The sequence below is a fragment of the Syngnathoides biaculeatus genome, chromosome 10 (assembly GCF_019802595.1).
Source record: "Syngnathoides biaculeatus isolate LvHL_M chromosome 10, ASM1980259v1, whole genome shotgun sequence".
Lineage (NCBI taxonomy): Eukaryota > Metazoa > Chordata > Actinopteri > Syngnathiformes > Syngnathidae > Syngnathoides > Syngnathoides biaculeatus.
In genome coordinates, this window is record NC_084649.1 from 13,842,291 (window position 1) to 13,863,836 (window position 21,546).

The 21,546-nt window shown below is 41.1% G+C and overlaps 2 protein-coding genes across 4 annotated transcripts in view; both read right to left on the reverse strand.

Annotated features, from left to right (window-relative positions):
* The window catches only part of erbb3a (erb-b2 receptor tyrosine kinase 3a), a 28,209-nt gene extending 19,807 nt beyond the window's left edge, over positions 1-8,402 (reverse strand). For both annotated transcript variants that reach the window (XM_061833087.1, XM_061833086.1), the window contains exon 1: positions 8,192-8,402. In XM_061833087.1, coding sequence (XP_061689071.1) covers positions 8,192-8,294 — 103 coding nt within the window. In that variant the 5' untranslated portion in view covers positions 8,295-8,402. The remainder of the gene's footprint in view (positions 1-8,191) is intronic.
* Positions 8,403-12,746: 4,344 nt separating this feature from the next.
* On the reverse strand, positions 12,747-20,699 carry LOC133507785 (ADP-ribosylation factor 3). 2 transcript variants are annotated; one of them, XM_061833217.1, is made up of 5 exons: positions 20,608-20,699; positions 18,088-18,308; positions 17,890-18,000; positions 17,678-17,802; positions 12,747-14,885 (listed from the first exon to the last, which is right to left on the reverse strand). In XM_061833217.1, exons 2-5 carry the CDS (start codon positions 18,233-18,235, stop codon positions 14,724-14,726), a joined length of 546 nt encoding a protein of 181 aa, XP_061689201.1. In that variant the 5' UTR covers positions 18,236-18,308; positions 20,608-20,699; the 3' UTR covers positions 12,747-14,723. The 2 variants fall into 2 exon arrangements, with proteins under 2 accessions (XP_061689201.1, XP_061689200.1); XM_061833216.1 differs by having other exon boundaries at positions 20,549-20,620.
* Positions 20,700-21,546: the final 847 nt, after the last annotated feature.

Sequence of the window (21,546 nt, forward strand, 5' to 3'; positions counted from 1 at the left end):
GACATTATAGCTGACACGTTTTTTTTCAAAACAGGATCTATTCTTGACAATCCACAGAGCGTAAGACCTGCTAATACCACCAGTAATAGACAATACCACTAGTAATGTACTGAACTCTTAGAGCAGGTGTTTCCCCAAAGCCAGAGGAAAGTCCAGAGTGCTGCACTGGAACTCAATAACAAGAAAAGCTCGATTTGGCGTGCATGCTTCAGAGAGTGATAAATCTTTCCTTGCAAAGACTTCAGGTTGTTGAACATCATAATCTTCTGCTCGAAGCCTTTCAACAACCTGAAGATCCTGTTTTGCTAATCTTGCCATGGATAGCGTTAATTGTACTACGCCTTGGAGCAGTGTGATGGGCCTAAGGCTTCTCAAACTTGCCCTGAACTGCAATAAGGGACAGAAATTGTGAAGGCTAATCTGAGATGCTATGACATTATGTATGGCTAATTGACGTGAAAAAAGGTATTCTGATTTTAGTAAGAAGAAGAGAAGAAGTTGTATGCATGTAAGAATAGATTTGCTGCAACAAGGACCGTATATGTGTGGTGTTGCTCTCACAAGAGAACAACACAAGTGCCTACAATATGTGCTGGGGTGGCAGTCTGATGAAAATCCACTTTTTGGGGTTTCCTTTTGGATGGCAATATGTTTTTGTGATACCATTTGATTGAGCAAAACAAGATTCTACAGTGACGCAATGTGACATTGAAAACGGACAACCTAAAGGAGTCGAACTTAAGTTCACCCCCAATTTTCTGATAATGTCAAACAAAACTTGGAGCTCCAACTCACATTTTGCATGACGTCAGCAAATGTGAAAGTTTGTTTGCAATGAATATAGAAAAGATGCACCTCACAAGTGTGGTTTTCTTTTTCTTTGTTTTTTTTTTTTTTAGGATTTTCCATGATGCCGCCACATCAGGCTACAAGTAATGTAAAAGAAGAACAGGATATTTATCTTATTGCCGTTTCTGAAAAGGTTTTGGCTGCTCAGTAAAATATATAAGCAATACAATAATAAAAAGTATATATAAATTATATACGCTATTATTCCGAGCAGGTGCTAATGTAAATAACATCAGTTTGAAAACACATTTAATTCTGTTTCATTAAGTGTTAGTCAGGCATCTTGAATTTGCGTGTAGTTTTACTTTATTTTTAATCTAATTTTACTGTACAGTTAACTTTTCTTTTTAAACATAAAACTGTTCAAATGTGACCTAAACCAATAAGGTTTTATAATTTGAACAGTTTGAATCTGTTACATATTTGTTCATTTGTTATTTTCTAAAAATTGTTTTGAAATCCGAATTACTTCATGGCAGGAGTCAAATCAATGCAAATGGACCACACTGGGCTAATTATTAGACTCCAAGGTGACTGTAAAAGTACAAATTCTTTTAAAGCGGGCGAAGACCCGAGTGTGAATGAGTTTGGAATAAATTAAGCAACCCACGTCTACGTGTACAACTCAGAAACACATTCCATTCAGGTCAAAATAGAGGAACACGGGAATAAAGAGACTATTATGATTATTGCAACGGGCGTGTCGTACGTGTTCATGAAGGTGTGATAAGAGTACATTTATTGTGTTTTTCTAGAACATGGGGTTGTCACAGACTGACGTGGTGCCAGATATAGTTTTCCATCTTGCCACATCACGAACGAATCTGACTTGTCGCAAAAAATAATGTGCTGATGTGTCCTCAGAACTGTTGGGCCAATGTGCCGCCCCACATTGTATTCCTGTACTTTAAATGTTTAGTTTCATTGTGTAAGGTCAGAAGTGTTACCATCACATCAGGATACAAGTTTGAAAATGAAGGACAACCATGCTGCAAGAAAAATAGTAAAATTAAATGTGGTGATTGGTCAGTGAACATACAAGTGACACCATTTGTCAGATTGTGTTCGCTGTGATGATGTAATGCTTCTTCTAAATATGCATACAATTCAAGCAATATCAGTTTATCGGTGGAGTGAACACAAGTTCAAGTGCATGTTGTGAAACGCTCAAGAATACTTACTGTACATGTAAATCTGTGCTCGGGTATGTTCAGAATGGAAAGGAGAGACAGGAGGGTGACACACTGACAGAGGTGGCAAAAGTACTTACACGGGGAGTCAAAAGTTTCGATTTCTGTTTTGAAATTGAAGGAGTGCGATGGAAAATGTCATCACACAGTATAATCTGTTTGAATGTGTCCCTGCCCTCCAACAGTGAATTGCAAAACACTTGGGACAAATTACTCAAGCGTGATAGAAGGTCATCTGATCAAAAACAATCATGGTAAAATCAAGGTATGAAAAGAGGAAATATGTGCATACCCCCTTTGAGGACCCCCTTATCATGTTATTTTCTGTCTGATTATTTGTCTGTGTCTTCCTACCTTATGTGCATTGGTCTAAACTGTTTACATAGAGGAAGGTGTCAAAATCAATGGACAGAACCGTCTACCGGACCCCCACCTATGAGATGCTGCATGTCTCCATGTTGGATTCTCTGACCTTATTGAGCAAGTTACATAGTCTTCAAATTTTTATTCCAAGTTTAGTATTGGCGGCATGGCGGCTCAGCTGGAAAGCGTTGGCCTCACAGTTCTGAGGTCCCGGGTTCAATCCCAGACCCGCCTGCGTGGAGTTTGTATGTTCTCCCCACGCCTGTCTGGGTTTTCTCCAGGCACTCCGGTTTCCTCCCACATCCCAAAAACATGCAACATTAATTGGACACTCTAAATTGCCCCTAGGTGTGATTGTGAGTGTGTCTGTTTGTCTCGATGTGCCCTGTGATTGGTGTACACCGCTTCCTGCCCGTTGACAGCTGGGATAGGCTCCAGCACTCTCCGAGACCCTGGTGAGGATAAGCGGCTAAGAAAATGGATGGATAGGAGTTCAGTATTCCCAGTTAGTATCTTTCCCCAACGACAGGGGTCAAAGTAAAAAGTCATGAGAAAAATACGGTCATGAGCGGGGCTGGAGCACTCCAGGAGGGGCGTGGCCAGGTCAATGCTCAGGGCGGTACCACCTCCGGCACTTGTCACAGCTGTTGCACATTCGGCATGTTGTAATGTATTTATGTTGGAGTTTTTGCCACGGGAATTTGCCAGGTCATTGAGTTTGCACCAGGTCACCGGCTGTGGACACCACTTTCTGCAATAAAACCCACTGGACATTATGTTTTTGTCTCAGAGTCCTGCATTTGGGTCGTCCCCCGCACCGATGGCTCGCGAAAAATACATACTCGAGTAGAGATACCATAGACAGATACGGTAAATGCCGTGACAATCTATTTAAGAACAGTAGTAAAGTATTTGGCCTTCATTACTTCCCACCATTGTAAGATGATGTTGAGGCAGGTGTACAGTAGTACCAGCAGTGTGGCAGAAAACTGCAATGAGTGCTGTGCAAACAATGCACAAGCATGTGCTGGGGGAGGCTGAGAATGTGAGCAGGCAAAGTGGGTTTTCTATAAAAGGATGACTTTCAGCTCCGGCAGATGGATAGTGGGCGAAAAAAAAAGGAATGCCGATGAGGGATTAGAGTCAACATACATACAAATAAACAATGGCCTCCTTTTTGAAAGATGTAAAAATTGTAGCGCATCAGTGTCGCACAGCCGACCTCTGTGCACTCACACTGACACTTGACCCCCGTGTTGGTCTATTCCATCACTGACCGTAGAATGGATGGCCTTCAAAAGGGGATCATTGTCTTCAGATGTGTACTGTAACCCAACACAACGCAGATCGGGTTTATGCGTCGTCGTTACCAAGATTTCAGTTTTGAGAGACAAGCAGGGAGGAGGAGGTAATGAGCGCGGGTAAAGCGCTTGAAACAATTAGCGAAGTAAACAGAAACTTGGCACAGAGCGGCGAGAGATTACTGCACGATGAGCAAGGTCACATGCACAGACACCTGAAAGCAGGTGCCGTTTCTGGCTGAGGTGCCACACCGTGTGTACAAACAAATGTGAATTGTGTTGTTCACGACTTCTAATGACAGCACCTCAATTAATGTTGTAACACAATGTCACAAACTTTGGCAACAGGAACAACAACAGTTTGCTGACATGAATCATTCTTGAAATTAAATAAGGCGAGAAATATTTGACGAGGGGTTCTGGTGTCACAAAAGAAATGTTTTTCACGCTGTGACCCATCATAAAACATCAGCATACCATTTAAGCGACGAAGCAAAGCAACATTGAAGACAGACTTCCTCTCAGGTTTTTTGTTTGCCATTATCCATCTTATTTTGGGCAAGAGACGGGCTACGCCCACGAATGGTTGCCAGCCAATCAGAGTGCAGAATTAGACAAATAACTGTCCACACTCACAGTCACACCTATAGATTATTCACTCTTCAGTTAATGTAAAGGAAGAACCTGCAAACTGCAAACACGGGCATCTGAAATTTGAACCCCAAACTATGCTGCCCATTGTTTATACATCCATCCATTTTCTTTGCCGCATATCCTCACAAGGGAAAAGAGTGCTGGAGCCTATCCTAGCTGTCAATGGGCAGGAGGCTGCGTACACCCTGAATTGGTTGCCAGCCAATCGCAGGGCACATCAAGACAAACAGCCACACTCACAATCACAACTTGGGGCAATTTAGAGTGTCCAATTAATTCATTGTTCCATGTTTTTGGGATGTGGGAGGAAACCGGAGTGCCCAGAGAAAACCCACACAGGCACGGGGAGAACATACAAACTCCACACAGGTGGGTCCGGATCGAACCTGAACCTCAGAACTGTGAGGCCAACGCTTTCAAGCTGACCCACCGTGCCGCCACATGGACTTGATCCTCTTGAAAAATCACTGGATTATTTACAATTCACTAAATTCTACTGAAAATGGGAGGATTTTTCAGTAATATTTCCTGGGTATGCTGTAGCACTCCTGGAATACCACGATGACAGAAAACCATATACATGTACAGAATAATCCCCGCAATGTGTTATTTCGAAAACACAACCACCTTCCCCTGTATTTGTTATTAGTGTCTTGCATAAATATTTTTAACATGGAAAATAGTGGCAATCTGATATTTTTGTATGTAGTTACAACAGTTGTCCAACTTATTTTAAGAAGGGGATTTGATAAAAATAAATTGTTGTTAGAATAAAAGTTAATGTGAGAAAAAAATGTGTTTTGGAACAGATTTACAGCCCAAATTAAAAGAACAAATTCAGTAAGAAACATGAGGTGTGCACACTTTATTTGCTATAGTGGACCACATAAAAGGGTGCCGTGCCTTGAATTTGACACCTGTGCACTAAGGAGCATTCAGTCCAGAACACTCCAGCCTGATTTGTTTGCGCAGTGGTGTGGAAGATCATCATAGGAGCACGTGTTCCCCGCCAGTCATTTCAACAACGAAACTCGCAAATCCCAATGCCTGTAAATCCTCTCTCCTTCATAACCCACTGCATTTGGTACAAGGCGCTTTTGTTTTCCTCCCATTCTGAATGGTCAGCACACAAAGCCAGAGGTCGGGCTCAAAGAAAAAAGGCTTTATTCCTCCGACAAAACAACCCATGAGAACTGTGTTGTCAAGAAACAAACCGCCTAATCATTAAAACAAAGCACATTGCATATTCTTATGTGAAATATGATAAATGGCACCATACAATGCCCAAAGCACTTTCCAAAGCCTCACGTTGACCCATTCACACACCAATGGGCAGTTGCTGTCATGGAAGGGACTACCAGGCTTCTGAGAGCAGATTAGGGTTTAGTGTCTTGCCTGAGGACACTTCAACAGCAGATAGTTGGAGCCCGGAGTCAAACCAGCAGCCGGTCGGCCACTGGGCGACCCGCTTGACCAACTGAGCTAGAGCAGCCAAAAATATCACAGTTGAGCTCAAGCACACGCCAACTTCATTCAAATGGCCAATTAAAGTATTATTTTTTTCCCCGTGTACTGTTATGTTGATGAGGAAGACGGGTCTATCATTAGTGACGCGTGGAAACTCAAGCATGGAACAACTGCGTAACTGCACCTAACTAATTGCACCATGTTATTAATTGAAATGGCACGCCAATACGAGCTGCTAATTTGAGGCAGTTGTACATTGCATTGTTATTGTAACACGGAAGTCCCGTAATTCCACCAATAGCACACTCCCCCCAGCCACTATTTGAATAGCTAGTAAACTCTGTCATACGGCATCTTTCCATCCGTTTTCTAGAGTGTTAGTGTACAGTGTGTCGTCTAGGCTAATGGTCTGCCAATCACAGAGCACATATAGACAAGCATCTATTCACAACTACAGACCATTAAAAGTCTTTGATAAACTTCACTTGGAGAAAACTAGAACAGAACCTCAGAATCGTGAGGCACAACCGTGATGTCATAAAGGCAGATATGAGTAATTGACATCCTAAGCCTTCCGTTAACACACAGCAGACTAACTGCGGCATCCCGTTGCCAAACTGGTACACAGATTTGTATTTCCGCATTATAAAACAATAGAAAAGCTCGTTCACAACAGGCCTGTTTACAGTGCAGTAAATTCCAGTTTAACAACAGGCCAAGGGAGCAGTGGCCTAAGTGACGGTAACCCCTTAGATTTATTTAAATTCTGTTCCTCTGTTGTGGTTGTTTTTTGAACATAAAGGTGTGGTCACATGCAAACGTTGTTGTTGTTCCTTGTCATTTGAACATCAGCTGGCACAGACTGATGATGTGATTACGATCATTCCTTCGACCGCAATGTTTTTCTCATCTCGGACGACACCAGTGTCTGAAGCAGCAAGTGACAGAAACAAGTGGGTGGGGCCAAAGTCCTCTTAGATTCAAATCACAACAACACTTGCAGTGGCGCTGATGTGATGGCGTGTATGATCTATGGGTTAATACAGCCATCCATTTTCTGAGCCACTTATCCTCACAAGGGTCATGGGAGTGCTTGAACCAATCCCAGCTGTCATTGGAAAAGAGGCAGGGTGCACCCTGAATTGGCTGCCAGCCAATTGCAGGGGACTTGGAGACAAACAACAGTCGCACTCACAATCACGCCTTAAGGTAATTTAGAGTCTCCAAAGAATGCATATTTTGGGGATGTGGAAGGGCACCGGAGTGCACGGGGAAAACATGGAAACTCCACACAGGCGGGGCCCGGATTTGAACCGCACTCCTCAGAATTGTGAGGCCAACATTCTACAGCAAATTTTATATTTTCTTGCACAATTGCCTCCTCTGACTTCAGGAGTGATGATTTTTTTCTTTTTCGTCTTGATATGTATCATTGAAGTTTTTTTCTTATGATTATTATTGGGGGTTTTTTTCTTACATTTTGTCATATAATCATATCCATGGTATTTTATTTATCATTTAAAAACTGTTTCTAAATATTAATATAATTATAATAATGAGTATTATGTAAATAATTATAAATTTATCGAAAATATAATAATATTAATATAATCTATATACATAGACAAATATATACATTAACATATAAATAATAATAATGGTAATATTAATATTACTACTACTAATAATAATAATGTTAATGACATAAATTAATAAATGTGATCAATATAAAAATACAATAATATTACATTTGTTCAGTCTATTTTGTTAGCATACTGTAGATATCAACTCTATGTAGTAGTACTGTAGCTAGCTAGCTAGCTAGCTAACTAGCTGACTAGCTATCAATTTATCTACCTGCATTTATTCGCACATCGAGGTAACTAGCTAGCAAGCTGGTTAGCTAACTCTCAATTTATCTACTTTTTATATTGTTACTTGGCGTATTCTTCAATTTAACGTAAAAATGAATTAAGTGAATTACAATGTGAATTCATTCCTAAACTAAAATTTGAAAAAAAAAAAAAAAAAAGAAAAGAAAGGAAAAAACGAGATTAAGACTGTCCCGGGTGTTTTTACAGTGTGATGAAATGAGTTGAGCAATTCTATGCGAGTTCCCTTGAAAGAGTGGCAGGTGAGATAAGCGTCGCCCCACAGAGTTGTGGGAGAGGTGCTGGTGACTCATCGCAAACAGGTTTTGAAGTTTGTAGAGCAGGTTGTGATTGTGTGGCAGGATAGGTTTTTTTTTTTTTTTCGCCCGACATCACAGGACAAAGTAAAGATAAATCAAAAAATTTGGTGATCTCTTGGACATCTGTGTGTGTGTGTGTGCCTGTGACAGACAGAGAGCATGAGAGAGCCCCTTACCTCCTTGCGTCTGAGCACTACAAAATCGCAGCGCTAAGCAGGGCAGCAAGAGCAGGACACAGCGCACCTGTTGGCCCTTCCTTACGAGTGCGGTCATCCTCATTCAAAACGTCACGCGGTTCCGAAGCAGGATTAGCATCCCATGAAGAGAAGGGTCCAAACGTCCATTTGGAACAGCAACGGTAGTAAATCCAGTCCTAGTCGTACCGTGTCCGGCTCATACATAGTATGAAGTTGGAATGAAGCTAGCAGTGATTGGAGCGTCGCTGGGGGCCAATCAGAGAACGGAGCGCCTTTTTTCTCTCTTGCTCTGATTTAAATGGGAGGGACCAGCGGGAACTGAGCAAACAACGACATCTTGCAAAAGTGGAAACCTGGAAAATGCAATTTAAAAAATTGGAAGACATGGACCAATCAGGTCAAAAGCCAAGGATTTCAATGTTGTCGTGCTTCAAAAGTTATTGAAGTCGTTCATTTTTATTATTTGATCCAAGTGTGTTTTGAGACTATTCCGCTTGTCCAATTGTATTTTTTTTTCCCAGTTTGAAAATATTAACACTAGAAAAATTATAATCATGACAGAGGAGTCTCTGCAAGGATGAAAGGCATGGGGGTTTGTTGGTGTTAGAGAGGAAGATGGAGATCGGCTGACATGGAAAAAGATGCCGCGTCATGGCAACCCCTAACGGGACAAACCAAAATGAAAAGAGGAAGAATTTGTATGCTTAGAATAGACGGTACAGTTCTCTAGTGATTAGCATCACTGCCTCGCAATTCGAAGGACTCGGTTTTCGCATTTGCCGCCGACCTTCTAGTATTCTTTCGTGAGTTTTATCTGGGTACTGCACAGTACACCCATACCAATTTTTAACAGTGTAAAAAAAAATGAGAGCACCCCAGTCATGACAAGAAAAGAAATTGTCATGTGGATTCTTACTGTGGCGGCACGGTGGATCAGCTGGTAAAAGTGTTGGCCTCACAGTTCTGAGGTCCCAGGTTCGATCCTGGACACCACCTGTGTGGAGTTTGCATGTTCTCCCCGTGCCTGTGTGGGTTTTCTCTGGGTGGGCACTCCGGTTTCCTCCCTCATCCCAATAATTCTTACTGTGAAGATCATATGTGGAGTACTCCAGATGACACAGGACCCAGAATAAAAGCGATACCAAGTCTGACCTGTGAGAGGCGACATCGTGCCACAAGGCATCCATACCCCGCAAAAATGCAAAGAATAAGAAAGAGTCGTTGTAAAAAACAGAACCTAGATTATCTGGTGCATTGCGGTTGTAAAAATTTCTCATTTTTGTGGCTGAATGATTTTTGAGGCACGTTTTACAAATGCTCAAAATAACATTTCTTGGAGCCCCGAAGAGAGACAAAGGTTATCATCATTATCATAAAAACACCAATTAAAAAGGGTTTGGTTGTGCATTCCACCCTTGTCATAGGTGACTAGAGAATGACACACAGCGATGTTAGACCTGGGATCCTCACACCTCATAAAAACCACAGCAAGTCAGGAGTGTGTTCCTCGACTATTTCATCCAATTGTGGTTAATTGGTCCAGATTCAAATGTAATACATTCCTGTCATTTGACATCAATACTGTAGTGAAGATTTTGTTGTTAATTTGGCTCAGTCAAATCGGATGAGCCTGTCTTCATTACTCATCAAGCGAGACAAAAGTGAAAAAAAAAAAATCACATTTTCCCATGTTGTTTTTCTCATGTTTGTGCATATACACAATATGGCCTGCACACAAATCCAGCACGCAATTTATAATCTCTATTAAAGTGTTTGGGGAGGGACTTTGAACCTTCCACTCCTTCTCACAGATTACCTCAAGATTACTTTCAGTGCAGTGAGTTCACCTCCTTGCACTTCATCAATATGTGGAACTGGATTTGTATCGCTTGTGTTGACAATTGCTTCAACAACATCTGCAAAGCAAATGATGACGTGCTGCTTCCATAAATCCAAACATTGATTACGGAGTTTGAAGATCGCTATCATCATGCAATATACACAGATGACTTCAAAACAAAACCACTTTCGCGCCAAAGTACTACTTGTTGCGCAACGAGTAGTAGAAGGAAGTTGATTTGAAAGCCAAGGCAGCATAAAAGAAAAATTGCCTTCCTGAACCGTGTGACCTTCGTATCACGTTGGTTTGGAAAGCCTCTTGTTGTTTGCCATCTAAATGTCCTGTAAACAACGTGTCGCCGTGAGCGTGCGCCAGCCAGCCGAACAACTTTGCAAAAACCCGCTTGGCCTGCAGATCCGGTCTCTTGTTTTTCTCCCTCCCTCATAACAACTCGTTCACAATCAAGCTACATTTCTCTTTATTTTACATCCGAACGTTACCAGAAATTGAAATGGGGAAAAGAATTTGGTTCATGTTGCACTATGCACTCAGACTGATCAAAATGGTGCCATCACGACGAAAGTAGAAGTGCTCCAAACTAGCAGTTAATATTTCACCAAGACCAGGAAGTTATGCTAAAATGCTTCTTTCCCCCTCTCTCTTTTTTTTAACAGAGAAAGAATAGGCTTCTCGGGTAAACACAACATGGCATCACAACGTGGAAGCAAAGCACACAGTAGGACTTTTTCTTTTTGACCCACATATGAATTATTTTTTCAAAGGAATAAATCATGAACGACAAGCTTTCTATGTGGTCCTGATAGGCATATTAGGAAAGAATAAGCAATATTTCTTGAACTCGGTTTATTGACATTTGGAGAGAGAAAAAAGAAATAGAAATATGGAAAAAAAAGATTTTTTTTTTAAATACTGTCATGGTGATACTTTCAATTCTTAAACTTGGAGATTCCCACTGTTTGTTTGATTTGGACAAACACATCCATCAAACACATCCATCCCTTTTCTGAGCCGCTTATCCTTACAAGGGAGTGCTGGAGCCTATCCCAGCTGTCAACGGGTAGGAGGCGGGGTACACCCTGAACTGGTTGCCAGCCAATCGCAGGGCACATAGGAATAAACAACATTCACACTCGGAAATCACCTCTAAGGGCAATTTAGGATCTCAAATTAATCTTGCACGTTTTTGGGATGTGGGAGGAAACCGGAGTGCCCCAGAAAAAACCTACGCAGGCACGGACGGGGAGAAGATGCAAACTCTACACAGGCGGGGCTGGGATTTGAATCTCGGTCCTCAGAGCTGCGAGGCCAACGCTCTGCAGCTATACCACCTTGCAGCCTTGGACAAAAACAACCCTAACAAAATGCTTTTTTATGGCTTTACAGATTTAAAACAAGGATATATTTTGAGACACATTTACAGTAGGACCAGAACCCTTTGTGCAAAGGGTTTATGTGATTTGATTATTATATCATGTGATTGTTGTAGAGGTTTCAATTTAAGACTTTCACAAAACTCTAGAATGATGCCCAGATAATATTGAGTCCCTAAAATGTAAATAAAGCACTTTTGAGGGCTCTCGAATTAAACTGGAACGGTTACAGCTCAATCATAAAAAAAAAATCACCACTATCAAAATTTTTACTAATACTACCGAAATATATGTTTTTCGCTAGCCACTTTACAAAAACGCCTTATACCATTTTTGGATGAAAAATGTACCTATCATGAATTTACATACATTTACATTAATTAATTAACATTCAAGTATGGCAGTCTAGCTAGATGGCGGATTTTATTTGTAATTGCAAGTGTTACTCTATTTTATATTCTTTGCCTAATATTAACGTATTACAGTGGAGTATCCTTTTCTCTTGCTATGTTTAAATATCTTTGCATTGTTTTAAAGTGTTTAAAGAGAGAGAGAGAGAGAGAGAGAGAGAGAGGAGAGAGAGAGAGAGAGAGAAGAGAGAGAGAGAGAGAGAAAGAGAAAGAGAGAGAGAGAGAGAGAAAATGGGTTGTAAGCTTTTGCAGCTTGTTGTTTTTGTTGTGCAAGACTGCCCTCCTATGGCAGGAGCTTGTAAGAAGCTATCACATATTTTTGCGCAGTGGCTGGCGTGTCTTATCACTCATTAGACATTTTATTACAACTTTCAGTTGATCATTGTGATAGTTTAATAATAACATATAAACGCCTCTTAAAATGACACATAATGACATCACCAATTAATCATAAACCAATACGGTTAGTTATTACTTTGGGTTAGGTTGGGTTACTTACTGGGTTCCTTTTAGGACTTTTTTTAACATTCTTAACCACCGGAAAAGTATCTAATAAAATAATCATAACTTTTGAAGACACCTCTCTGATACATAATAGAGAGGTAATGGGAAGGTGTTTGCACATTATCGTGTTTGTAGCAGCCAGCCAGTCATTTCTCTACCGTAGATAAGAATAAGTTTAGTTTCCTGTTCAGTAGTTATCATCAGACTCCCGTGGGAGTGTCACCAAACCATGGTACCATAAAGTCCATTGTTATGTGTAATTGGAACAGCAATGCAATATCTTATCTTTATGTCTTTCTAAAAAAAAATTATAATAATGAAAATAAAAAGTCTAGTGTCCAATCAGTTGCGCAAGTAACATGAGTCCAAGCTGATGAGACTGATTCTACAGAAAATGGGTTTATTTGTGATACAGCAGAAGTGATCATCACATACAGATGTCTGTCTCCATGCACTCAGCACTGAAACATTGTCGTCTACGTGTGTAACTAGAACGGTACAGAATGAATACCGGGATTCTTCTCTTTTCTCTTTCGCCTGACTGACATGGTCACGTGTTAAGCTTAAATACATCCATCCCATCCCGTCCCGTCAACCATACAAAAGTAAGACCTACCACTTAATATGGATCAAGGATATGGGCAAAACAGAAACTACAGCAGGACAAACCTTTGCCTAATCATCTCACACTACAGTGCACAAATCTGTTTTGACAGTGCAAGAGAGAAAAATTATCAATACAATATTCCTTATAAATATTCAGAAGCAAAAGATCAAAATCAACCGATACCATCACTAAATATAAGGCCACAAAACCCAAATGATCAAACTCAAGATTGAACATATAATAGATGCACGGATACGCTGACAGTATAATAGTTGTCATGTACGGCACAGACAATTTTTTATTTTTATTTTTTTAGATTACTCGACAGACGCCTGCTGGTATCGCTCGTTTGCTTGTGCCCACATTTTGATCTTCTTTACCCTGCTTTCGTTCCTATACTGACACATCAACTACATAAATGACTTTTGTGTAAAATAAATATACTTAACAGCCTTTTCTACAGCCACACGTAATATTCACATTGAATCAACACAGTTATGAGCTTGCAATGACAGAATCTTGCCACCAATCAGACAAACAAGAGGGATGACCATTCATTTTGATACAAGCGTTTTTGAACCGGCAAAAAAAAAAAAAAAAAAAAAGGCCGTGTGTGATGACAATCTATATCTTTCACCGGAATGAATAAACAAAACTCAGAACGTCATGTTTCAAAATTAGCCGCCTGTGGCTGTATGTGGAAACATTTTATTTGATATCCTTGATATGCAGCTCAAGATCCATGTACTAGCATTGACTTTGTCCTCACTAGTAGACTGCAGAGCGGCTGTGTCTTGCAAGTCATGCTTTTCCCACCGCTGTATGACATTTTTTCATACTGGTAGGACATTGGCATACTCGTCGGACAACTCAATGTCATTAGGGACGCCAAACTGTGCACTTCCAGAACAACTGAACCCCGAGATTTTAACGAGTAGAATTTGAAAAGAGAGTACTACAAGGCCGCATCTGTCAACTAGTGCAAATTTGTCTCACTCCGTATCTCACTATCTTTCTCGTTGTCCGTCTAATTAATGATCCCCAGACGGTAAACTGGGGCATTACAGCAGTCATATTAATAAAAATTAAAACAATCAAAGTATATATAATGTTCCTCTTTTTTATATATATAAAAAAATTATTTAAACAACAAAACAAAAAAAAGCACCTCTTTTGTGTCTTTAGACTGAACACTCAGTCATGTTGGCAGCCTGCTGTTCCGCAAGCAACCTGTTGGTGGTCTCAAATTGTGGTCAGATTCCCCATAACAGGGAGAGAAGAAGACCCATATGCACGTTGGCGTACACGAGTGAAGACAAAGCGTGTACAAGATACACAAGGATACAAGGTACAAGGATATCGAATAAAATGCTCAAATGGCTCTTCACGGTGTTGGTGTTGTTGTCAAAGATGGTTTTGTTAACTTGGTGGGGAAAACTGAAACAATATGACTGAGCGTGTGCCTCAAGTGAGAAAACACACAAGTCGACCTTGCCGCTGTGGTGGCGTTATGTGACCCAACAAACATACACGACACTGCACCTAAAGACAAGAGGTGGACACAAGAAAAGCACGTGCCAGAGTGATTGTTTATGGTTTGTGTGTCGGTGTGTGGTTAAAAATGGGCTCAGAAAATGACAGACTGAAAATGAAAGCCTAAAATCTCTCTCAGATTCTTCCATTCTGCGCTCCTCAGTCCCAAATGAAACAAATTAAAAAAAAGTAATACGGTTGTAGCTGCCGGATGCTTCCCGTCCTCCTACTTTTTGTTCTTGAGCTGATTGGCCAGCCAATCGAGGCCCTCGTAGAGGCCGTCGCCGCTGGTGGCGCAGGTGGCCTGGATGTACCAGTTACGATGGCGCAGGGAGTGTAAACCCAATTTATCTGTGATCTCGGCGGCGTTCATGGCGTTCGGCAAGTCCTATCGAACAAGAGACACTTTGGTAAATATATTATTTTAGATCACATCAATATAAATATTACACTTGGAACAGAAATACGATGGAACCTTCACAGTGGAACACAATACGTTAAATTGTACTTGTTGACTGCTCCACATTTACACTGTCACAGGTAATAAAACGTGTTTACACTGGACAGAGAATGGATTAAGAAACATAAATATTGGGATACGGATACAAATCTTTTTGGTTCTAAACACCACAACAGTAGATTTAAAATGAAATGAAGAAAATGTACTCTAACGCCAGAATTTCAGGCTTAGTTGTAGCGTATTTGCATACAAAAACTGTTGAACGTGTGGGAATTGCAACAGTTGGTACGCCCACTTTTTAAGAGACCAAAAAGGAACAAATTAACAATCATAAATCATACTTTGACTTTTGAATACTTAGTTGCAAATCCTTTGCAGGCATTGCAGTCTGAAGTCTGGAACACAGACATCACTAGATGCCGGATTCCATTCCTGGCGATCCTCTGCTATGCCGCTAGCTACATTTTAATAATACAAAGAGAGGAAACAGGTGGGAAATAAAAGAGAAAGAGTGGCTATTTGAAATGCCGTTTGCAGTGACCGGATGATTTATTGACCGCACTTGTGCAGTTTGGTGACACAGACTCTTCACACTTTGATTTTTAGCCACAGGTACCTCCATATGAAGTTATAAAGATAGTTAAGTATTAATGTATAACACAAATACATATTGTATTCGTTGGCAATTCAAATTTCAGCAAAAGTAGTGGCTGTCGGTCAGCCACTCATCAAAAGTAGCTGCAGATTCACCCACGCTTGCACCAGTGTAGCCACAGACTGGAACGTGCGGCGTTAAGATTCATTGAAAAATGTGAAATTGTCACATCGGTGTGAACATGAGTGTGAAAGATTGTTTGTCTATACTCACTTGTGACAGGCTGCAGTTCACCCAGAATGAGGGTAAGTAGTATAGAAAATGGTTATGTTTGACTACAACCACCATCACTCAGTGAAGGCGAGATCTCTGCCTCCCCCTCACTGAATTACAGTGAAGAAAATAAGTATTTGAACACCCTGCTATATTGCAAGTTTTCCCACTTAGAAATCATGGAAGGGTCTGAAATTTTCATCATAGGTGCATGTCCACTGTGAGAGAGATAATCTAAAAAGAAAAATCAAGAAATTACAACGTATGATTTTTGTAACGACTTATTTGTGTGATACAGCTGCAAATAAGTATTTGAACACCTGAGAAAACCAATGTTAATATTTGGAACAGTAGCCTTTGTTTGCAATTACAGATGTCAAACGTTTCCTGTAGTTGTTCACCAGGTTTGCACACACTGCAGGAGGGATTTTGGCCCACTCCTCCACACAGATCTCTAGTTTAGACAAGTTTCTGGGCTGTCACTGAGAAACACGGCATTTCAGCTCCCTCCAAAAATTTTCTATTGGGTTTAGGTCTGGAGACTGGCTCGACCACACCAGAACCTTGATGTGCTTCTTACAGAGCAACTCCTTGGTTTTCCCGGCTGTGAGCTTCATTGTCAAGTTGTAAGACTCAGCCACAACCCATCTTCAATACTCTGACTTTGGGAAAGAAGTTCTTCCCCAAAATCTCACAATACATGTCCGCGGTCCTGCTCTCCTTAATACAGTGCAGTCGTCCTGTCCCTTGTGCAGAAAAACTTCCCCAAAGCATAATGCTACCACCCCCATGCTTCACAGTAGAGGTGGCGTTCTTGGGATGGAATTCATCATTCGTCTTCCTCCAAACACTGTTAGTGGAATTATGACCAAAAAGTTCCATTTGCTCTCATCTGACCACAAAACTTTCTCCCATGACTCCTCTGTATCATCCAAATGGTCATTGGCAAATTTAAGACAGGTCTTAACATGTCCTGGTTTAGGCAGGGAAACCTTCCGTGCCGTGCATGATTTCAAACCATGACGTCTTTGTGTATTACCAACAGTCACCTTGGAAACGGTGGTCCCACCTCATTGACCAAATCCTGTTGTGTAGTCCTGGGCTGATTCCTCATCTTTCTGAGGATCATTGAGACCCCACGAGGTGATATCTTGCATGGGGTTCCATTCTGTTTGAGATTGACCGTCAAGTTTAGCTGCTTCCATTTTCTAATGATTGCTCCCACGGTGGACCTTTTTTCACCAAGCTGCTTGGCAATTTCTCCGTAGCCTTTTCCAGCCGTGTGGAGTTGTACAATTTTGTCTCTAGTGTCTTTGGACAGCTCTTTGGTCTTGGCCATGTTACAAGTTTGAGTCTTACTGATTGTATGGGGTGGACAGGTGTCTTTATTCAGATCTCCACCTCACACAGGTGCATCTGATTCAGGATAATACATGGAGTGGAGGTGGACTTTTAAAGGTGGACTAACAGGTCTTGGAGGGTCAGAATTCTAGCTGATAGACAGGTGTTGAAATACTTATTTGCAGCTGTACCACACAAATTAATCGGTAAAAATTCATTCATTGTGATTTCTGGATTTTTCTTTTTAGATTATCTCTCTCACAGTGGACATGCACCTATGATGAAAATTTCAGACCCCTCTATGATTTCTAAGTGGGAGAACTTGCAATATAGCAGGGTGTTCAAATACTTATTTTCTTCACTGTATTAGACCAGTGGAGGCCACTATTTGAGAAGATACGGTGAATTCTCCAGCAGTTAGCGAAAAATGAGCATTATTTTCTGTGGATTTTTTTAAACAGTTCAGACAGTGGACATCAATAAATTGTGTAAGAGAGTGAACGTTTCCTGCCTGTTTATTGGCAAACACGAGGAGCACCGCATCTCTCAGTTCATCCTCAGCCAGCATCCTCATCAGCTCCTCTCGCGCCTCGTTGACACGCTCTCTGTCGTTGCTGTCCACCACAAAGATTAAACCTGGGGGTGGAAAGAGAAAACTATAGCTCCCATCAATTCAAACATTTGGGATCGTGTTGTTCATCTGTTATGTTCCGTTCAGCTCACCCTGTGTGTTTTGAAAGTAGTGTCTCCAGAGGGGGCGGATCTTGTCCTGCCCACCTACATCCCACACAGTGAAGCTGATATTCTTGTACTCCACTGTCTCCACATTAAAGCCTGAGAACAAAGGGTGCCGCATGAGGTCATATAACAAATACGCCGCACACGGTGGGCTGTTATTAATCCTGGTCAGCTTGCGTATACCGATAGTTGGGATTGTGGTGACTATTTCCCCCAGTTTCAGCTTGTAGAGGATTGTAGTTTTTCCTGCAGCGTCAAGGCCCACCATCAGGATCCTCATCTCCTTCTTTCCAATGAGGCTCTTCAACAGATTCCCAAAAATGTTCCCCATGATTCAGGGAGACTTCTTATCGACTCTAGATGCCTTTATGCACTGTCTCCAGGAGGGGATCCGTTACAGATGGCTAAAACAGAAAACATGCACAATCACTATCATGCCATTAAGTACATCCACACAAACTAATGAAATGTACAAAACGGAATAGAGAGGAGAGTAACGTGGGCAAAACACTACACTACAGTCAATGTTTAAAATAACATTTTACAATCCCTACTGTTATGCAAGTGAAAAAAGAAGTATGTCATCACTATCAACTTTCTATGGAGCTTGTGCTCATAAGGATCGCAGGTGACTTAAGAGTCCATCCTGCCTTACATTGGGCAAGAGGCAAGGTACATCCTGGCCTGGACAACAAGCACTCACAATCACATTCACTCCTATGGACAATTTAGTCTTTATTGCCTTTTATGCAAACAAAGAGATCATCGAATTGCCGGGCAGGTGTACTTTCCACTCGTCCTTCTAAACATTCCACGCATGTAGTGAGACGTGCAAGCTCCACTCATCGCCCACAGCGATGGTCATAGTGAGTGGAAGAGAGGCATGTCAGCGTTATGGCTCCAGGCTACAGCACAATCTGTTCAGAAACTTGGTTCTGTTTTTCCTCCCTCAAACATTTGCCTGAATGAATGTCTTGCAATCATAAACCAGGGATTAATGTCCTCTATTCTCAGGTCTACTTTGAAAATGTAACATTTTAAAAAGCGTTGTCAGTGTGGGACTATTTTCCGTTGTCGAAGGCAAACAATTCACAAGTTATTTGTATTCTGATCACAGCTGAAGAACTCTGTGAAGAATGTCAACTAAATGCTTCAATACAACAAATTTTATCAGGCACCTGAAGAGTGGACATAAGAAGCAATGCAACATGGGGGTAGGGGGGGGGGTAAAAAAAAAAAAAAGGAAAACCCAAACAAATGCAAATTCTGGACAACACCCATCCATATAGCTGGCATAGTGAGAAAGTTAAAAGTATGTCATGTTAAAATATTTTAATTACGGTAAGTTCATACTCATTATTTGTCTTCATGAAATGTTTATTTGACCTAAACTTAGGTCAGCGGCCAAGACTTGAACGCCCCGGAGACGTCACTGATGTTGCACGATACATTTGTCACATAGGTCTTTGAAAAGCAAAATAGCAGGCAAATAAATGTCTGGAGAGAAAATAATACCCAACTACAAAGGAAGCCCTGTAGAACCGGAAATGAATTGGTACGCCGCATAAGTCTCTTGAGAATAGGGGCTCAGTGGGTAAAAATGATCATAACACAGATTTATAGTATAAAATCCATCTTTCCCAACTTGCTTGCTAATAATTGGCATAAAAATTAATTTCAGTTTTTGGTCTTGGTTTCCTCTGTCCTTACCATCAACAATTTTTCTTTTGGTGCATCCCTACTTTCAATAATATTAAATGAACTTTTTTTCCCCCCCAGAATAAAGCCTGTCTGATTTTTTATGAAAATGTAGGTCTACCATGCTACTCCACCTTAATATTTATCGTGATGGTAGTATTGGAGAACTTCTTTGGTGGTGGTACTTGGTGCAAGAAAGGTGGGACCCACCAATTTGAAGTATTCAATGAACCTTACGTGGCTGTTTTTGTGATGTGGGTGGAAGTCAGCGTACCGGGCAGAAACAGGTACCAATCTCAACAAGATGATTGAAATACTCAGGTACTGCCAAATGAATGAATATGTAAACGAATAAATAAATAACATGAATACAGTAACAGCTCTGTCCATGGTCCTGAAGAAACGTGTCGCAGATTTACTATAAACTGTTGTTTCTGTCTTTGATGTGTGGATACAACTCTTAAAAATGACATTTTTGAATGTGGTTGCCAGCAGGGCCTCGGCAAGCCGGTCCGTCACATTAAATGAATACAACCAGGGGTGACCCATGTTAGCTACGTTAGCAACCGATGCTACCACCGTTCACATTCCAGCTAACTTGTCCATTAACCCCTTGACGTATGCTCGCGCATGTTTCGAGCCTGGAACCAAGCATGTCGGGACCTTATTTCGCCATCGCAACGTGAACACGTCCTAATTATCCGCCATATTGTACGACGATAAACCAAGTTGGCTGCCTTTAAATAGCGGAATCGATCGTGTCGGTGCTAGCAAGTGTCTCTTTCCACCCCATCATCCCTCCATTCATCTTCTCTCTCTTCTCCTCCACCTCCTCCACGGGCATCATGTTGTCACAAGGCTGTCCGCAGCCACTCCATCCCGGTTAAGAGTGACGTCGAATACACGCTCCACGCGGTCAAATAATCAATCAACAGCTAGTACTTACTTTGTCGTATTTTAGTAATCGTCCGCGGCGGCAGTCAGTACGAAGGAGCCACTACTTACCTTAGCTCGCTTTGAGGTCTCGCGAGATTCACCGCAGAGCAACGGTTTGGATAGAGACACGATATCGCGAGAATACACATGAATGAATGGACGATGGCGGTCGAGCCCCCAAAGGAAGCGAATATAATTTCACTGATATACATTCTCTGGAATAGCGTTGTATTTTATTGGAGCTCGTTTCACAATGTGATTACAGAAGGTTGCAGAATACTTTTGTTCAAAACTAGCTCATTCGTGGTTGATTGGTTCATTTGCTTATGGCCGCATTAAACCTTGTGGAATTTGATTTCGGAGTACACCTTCATTATTCATTTCGTACAAATCTTTGTGCCTACAACTATTTTTTAAATCAAAACATTGGAGACAATTAGAGGTGCAATAATTAATTGATTGATAACTAATCGATTGTAAAATTAATCAAATGATTAACGTGTGTGGTGTTCACAACCATGTTGATCTCCAAGTAATTGTTTAGAGACGGTATTTAACTTAAAATAGTTGAAATCCTCTTATTTCAACCTCTCATTAGAAAATATTATTTGATTTTGTAGTTCTTCATGAAAGCAGCCCATTATGTTTGTGTTTCATTAAAATAAGACATATGCAAACATTTGGTTTTACTTTGGAAAAGAATTATTAAAACTGTTGCCTTTTTTCCCGACATGTTATGAACCAAAGCAGCAACTAAATCACAATTTATGGGAGAAGAATTTATTGTATTACAGAAACAATCGTGATTTGCAGCCACAGTATGAATAACCTGGAATCAGGGGCGGGAAAGTGCTAACTATCCCAGGCCCCTGAGCCCCCCCCCCCCCCTTTTTTTTTTTTATTCACTGAGACGACACAATTCTGTGGACCAGGAGCGGCCAAATAGTGCAACACATACTAGTATCCTTGGACGATTCCCCCCTCCTCTCTCCATCCGACATGCGGCTG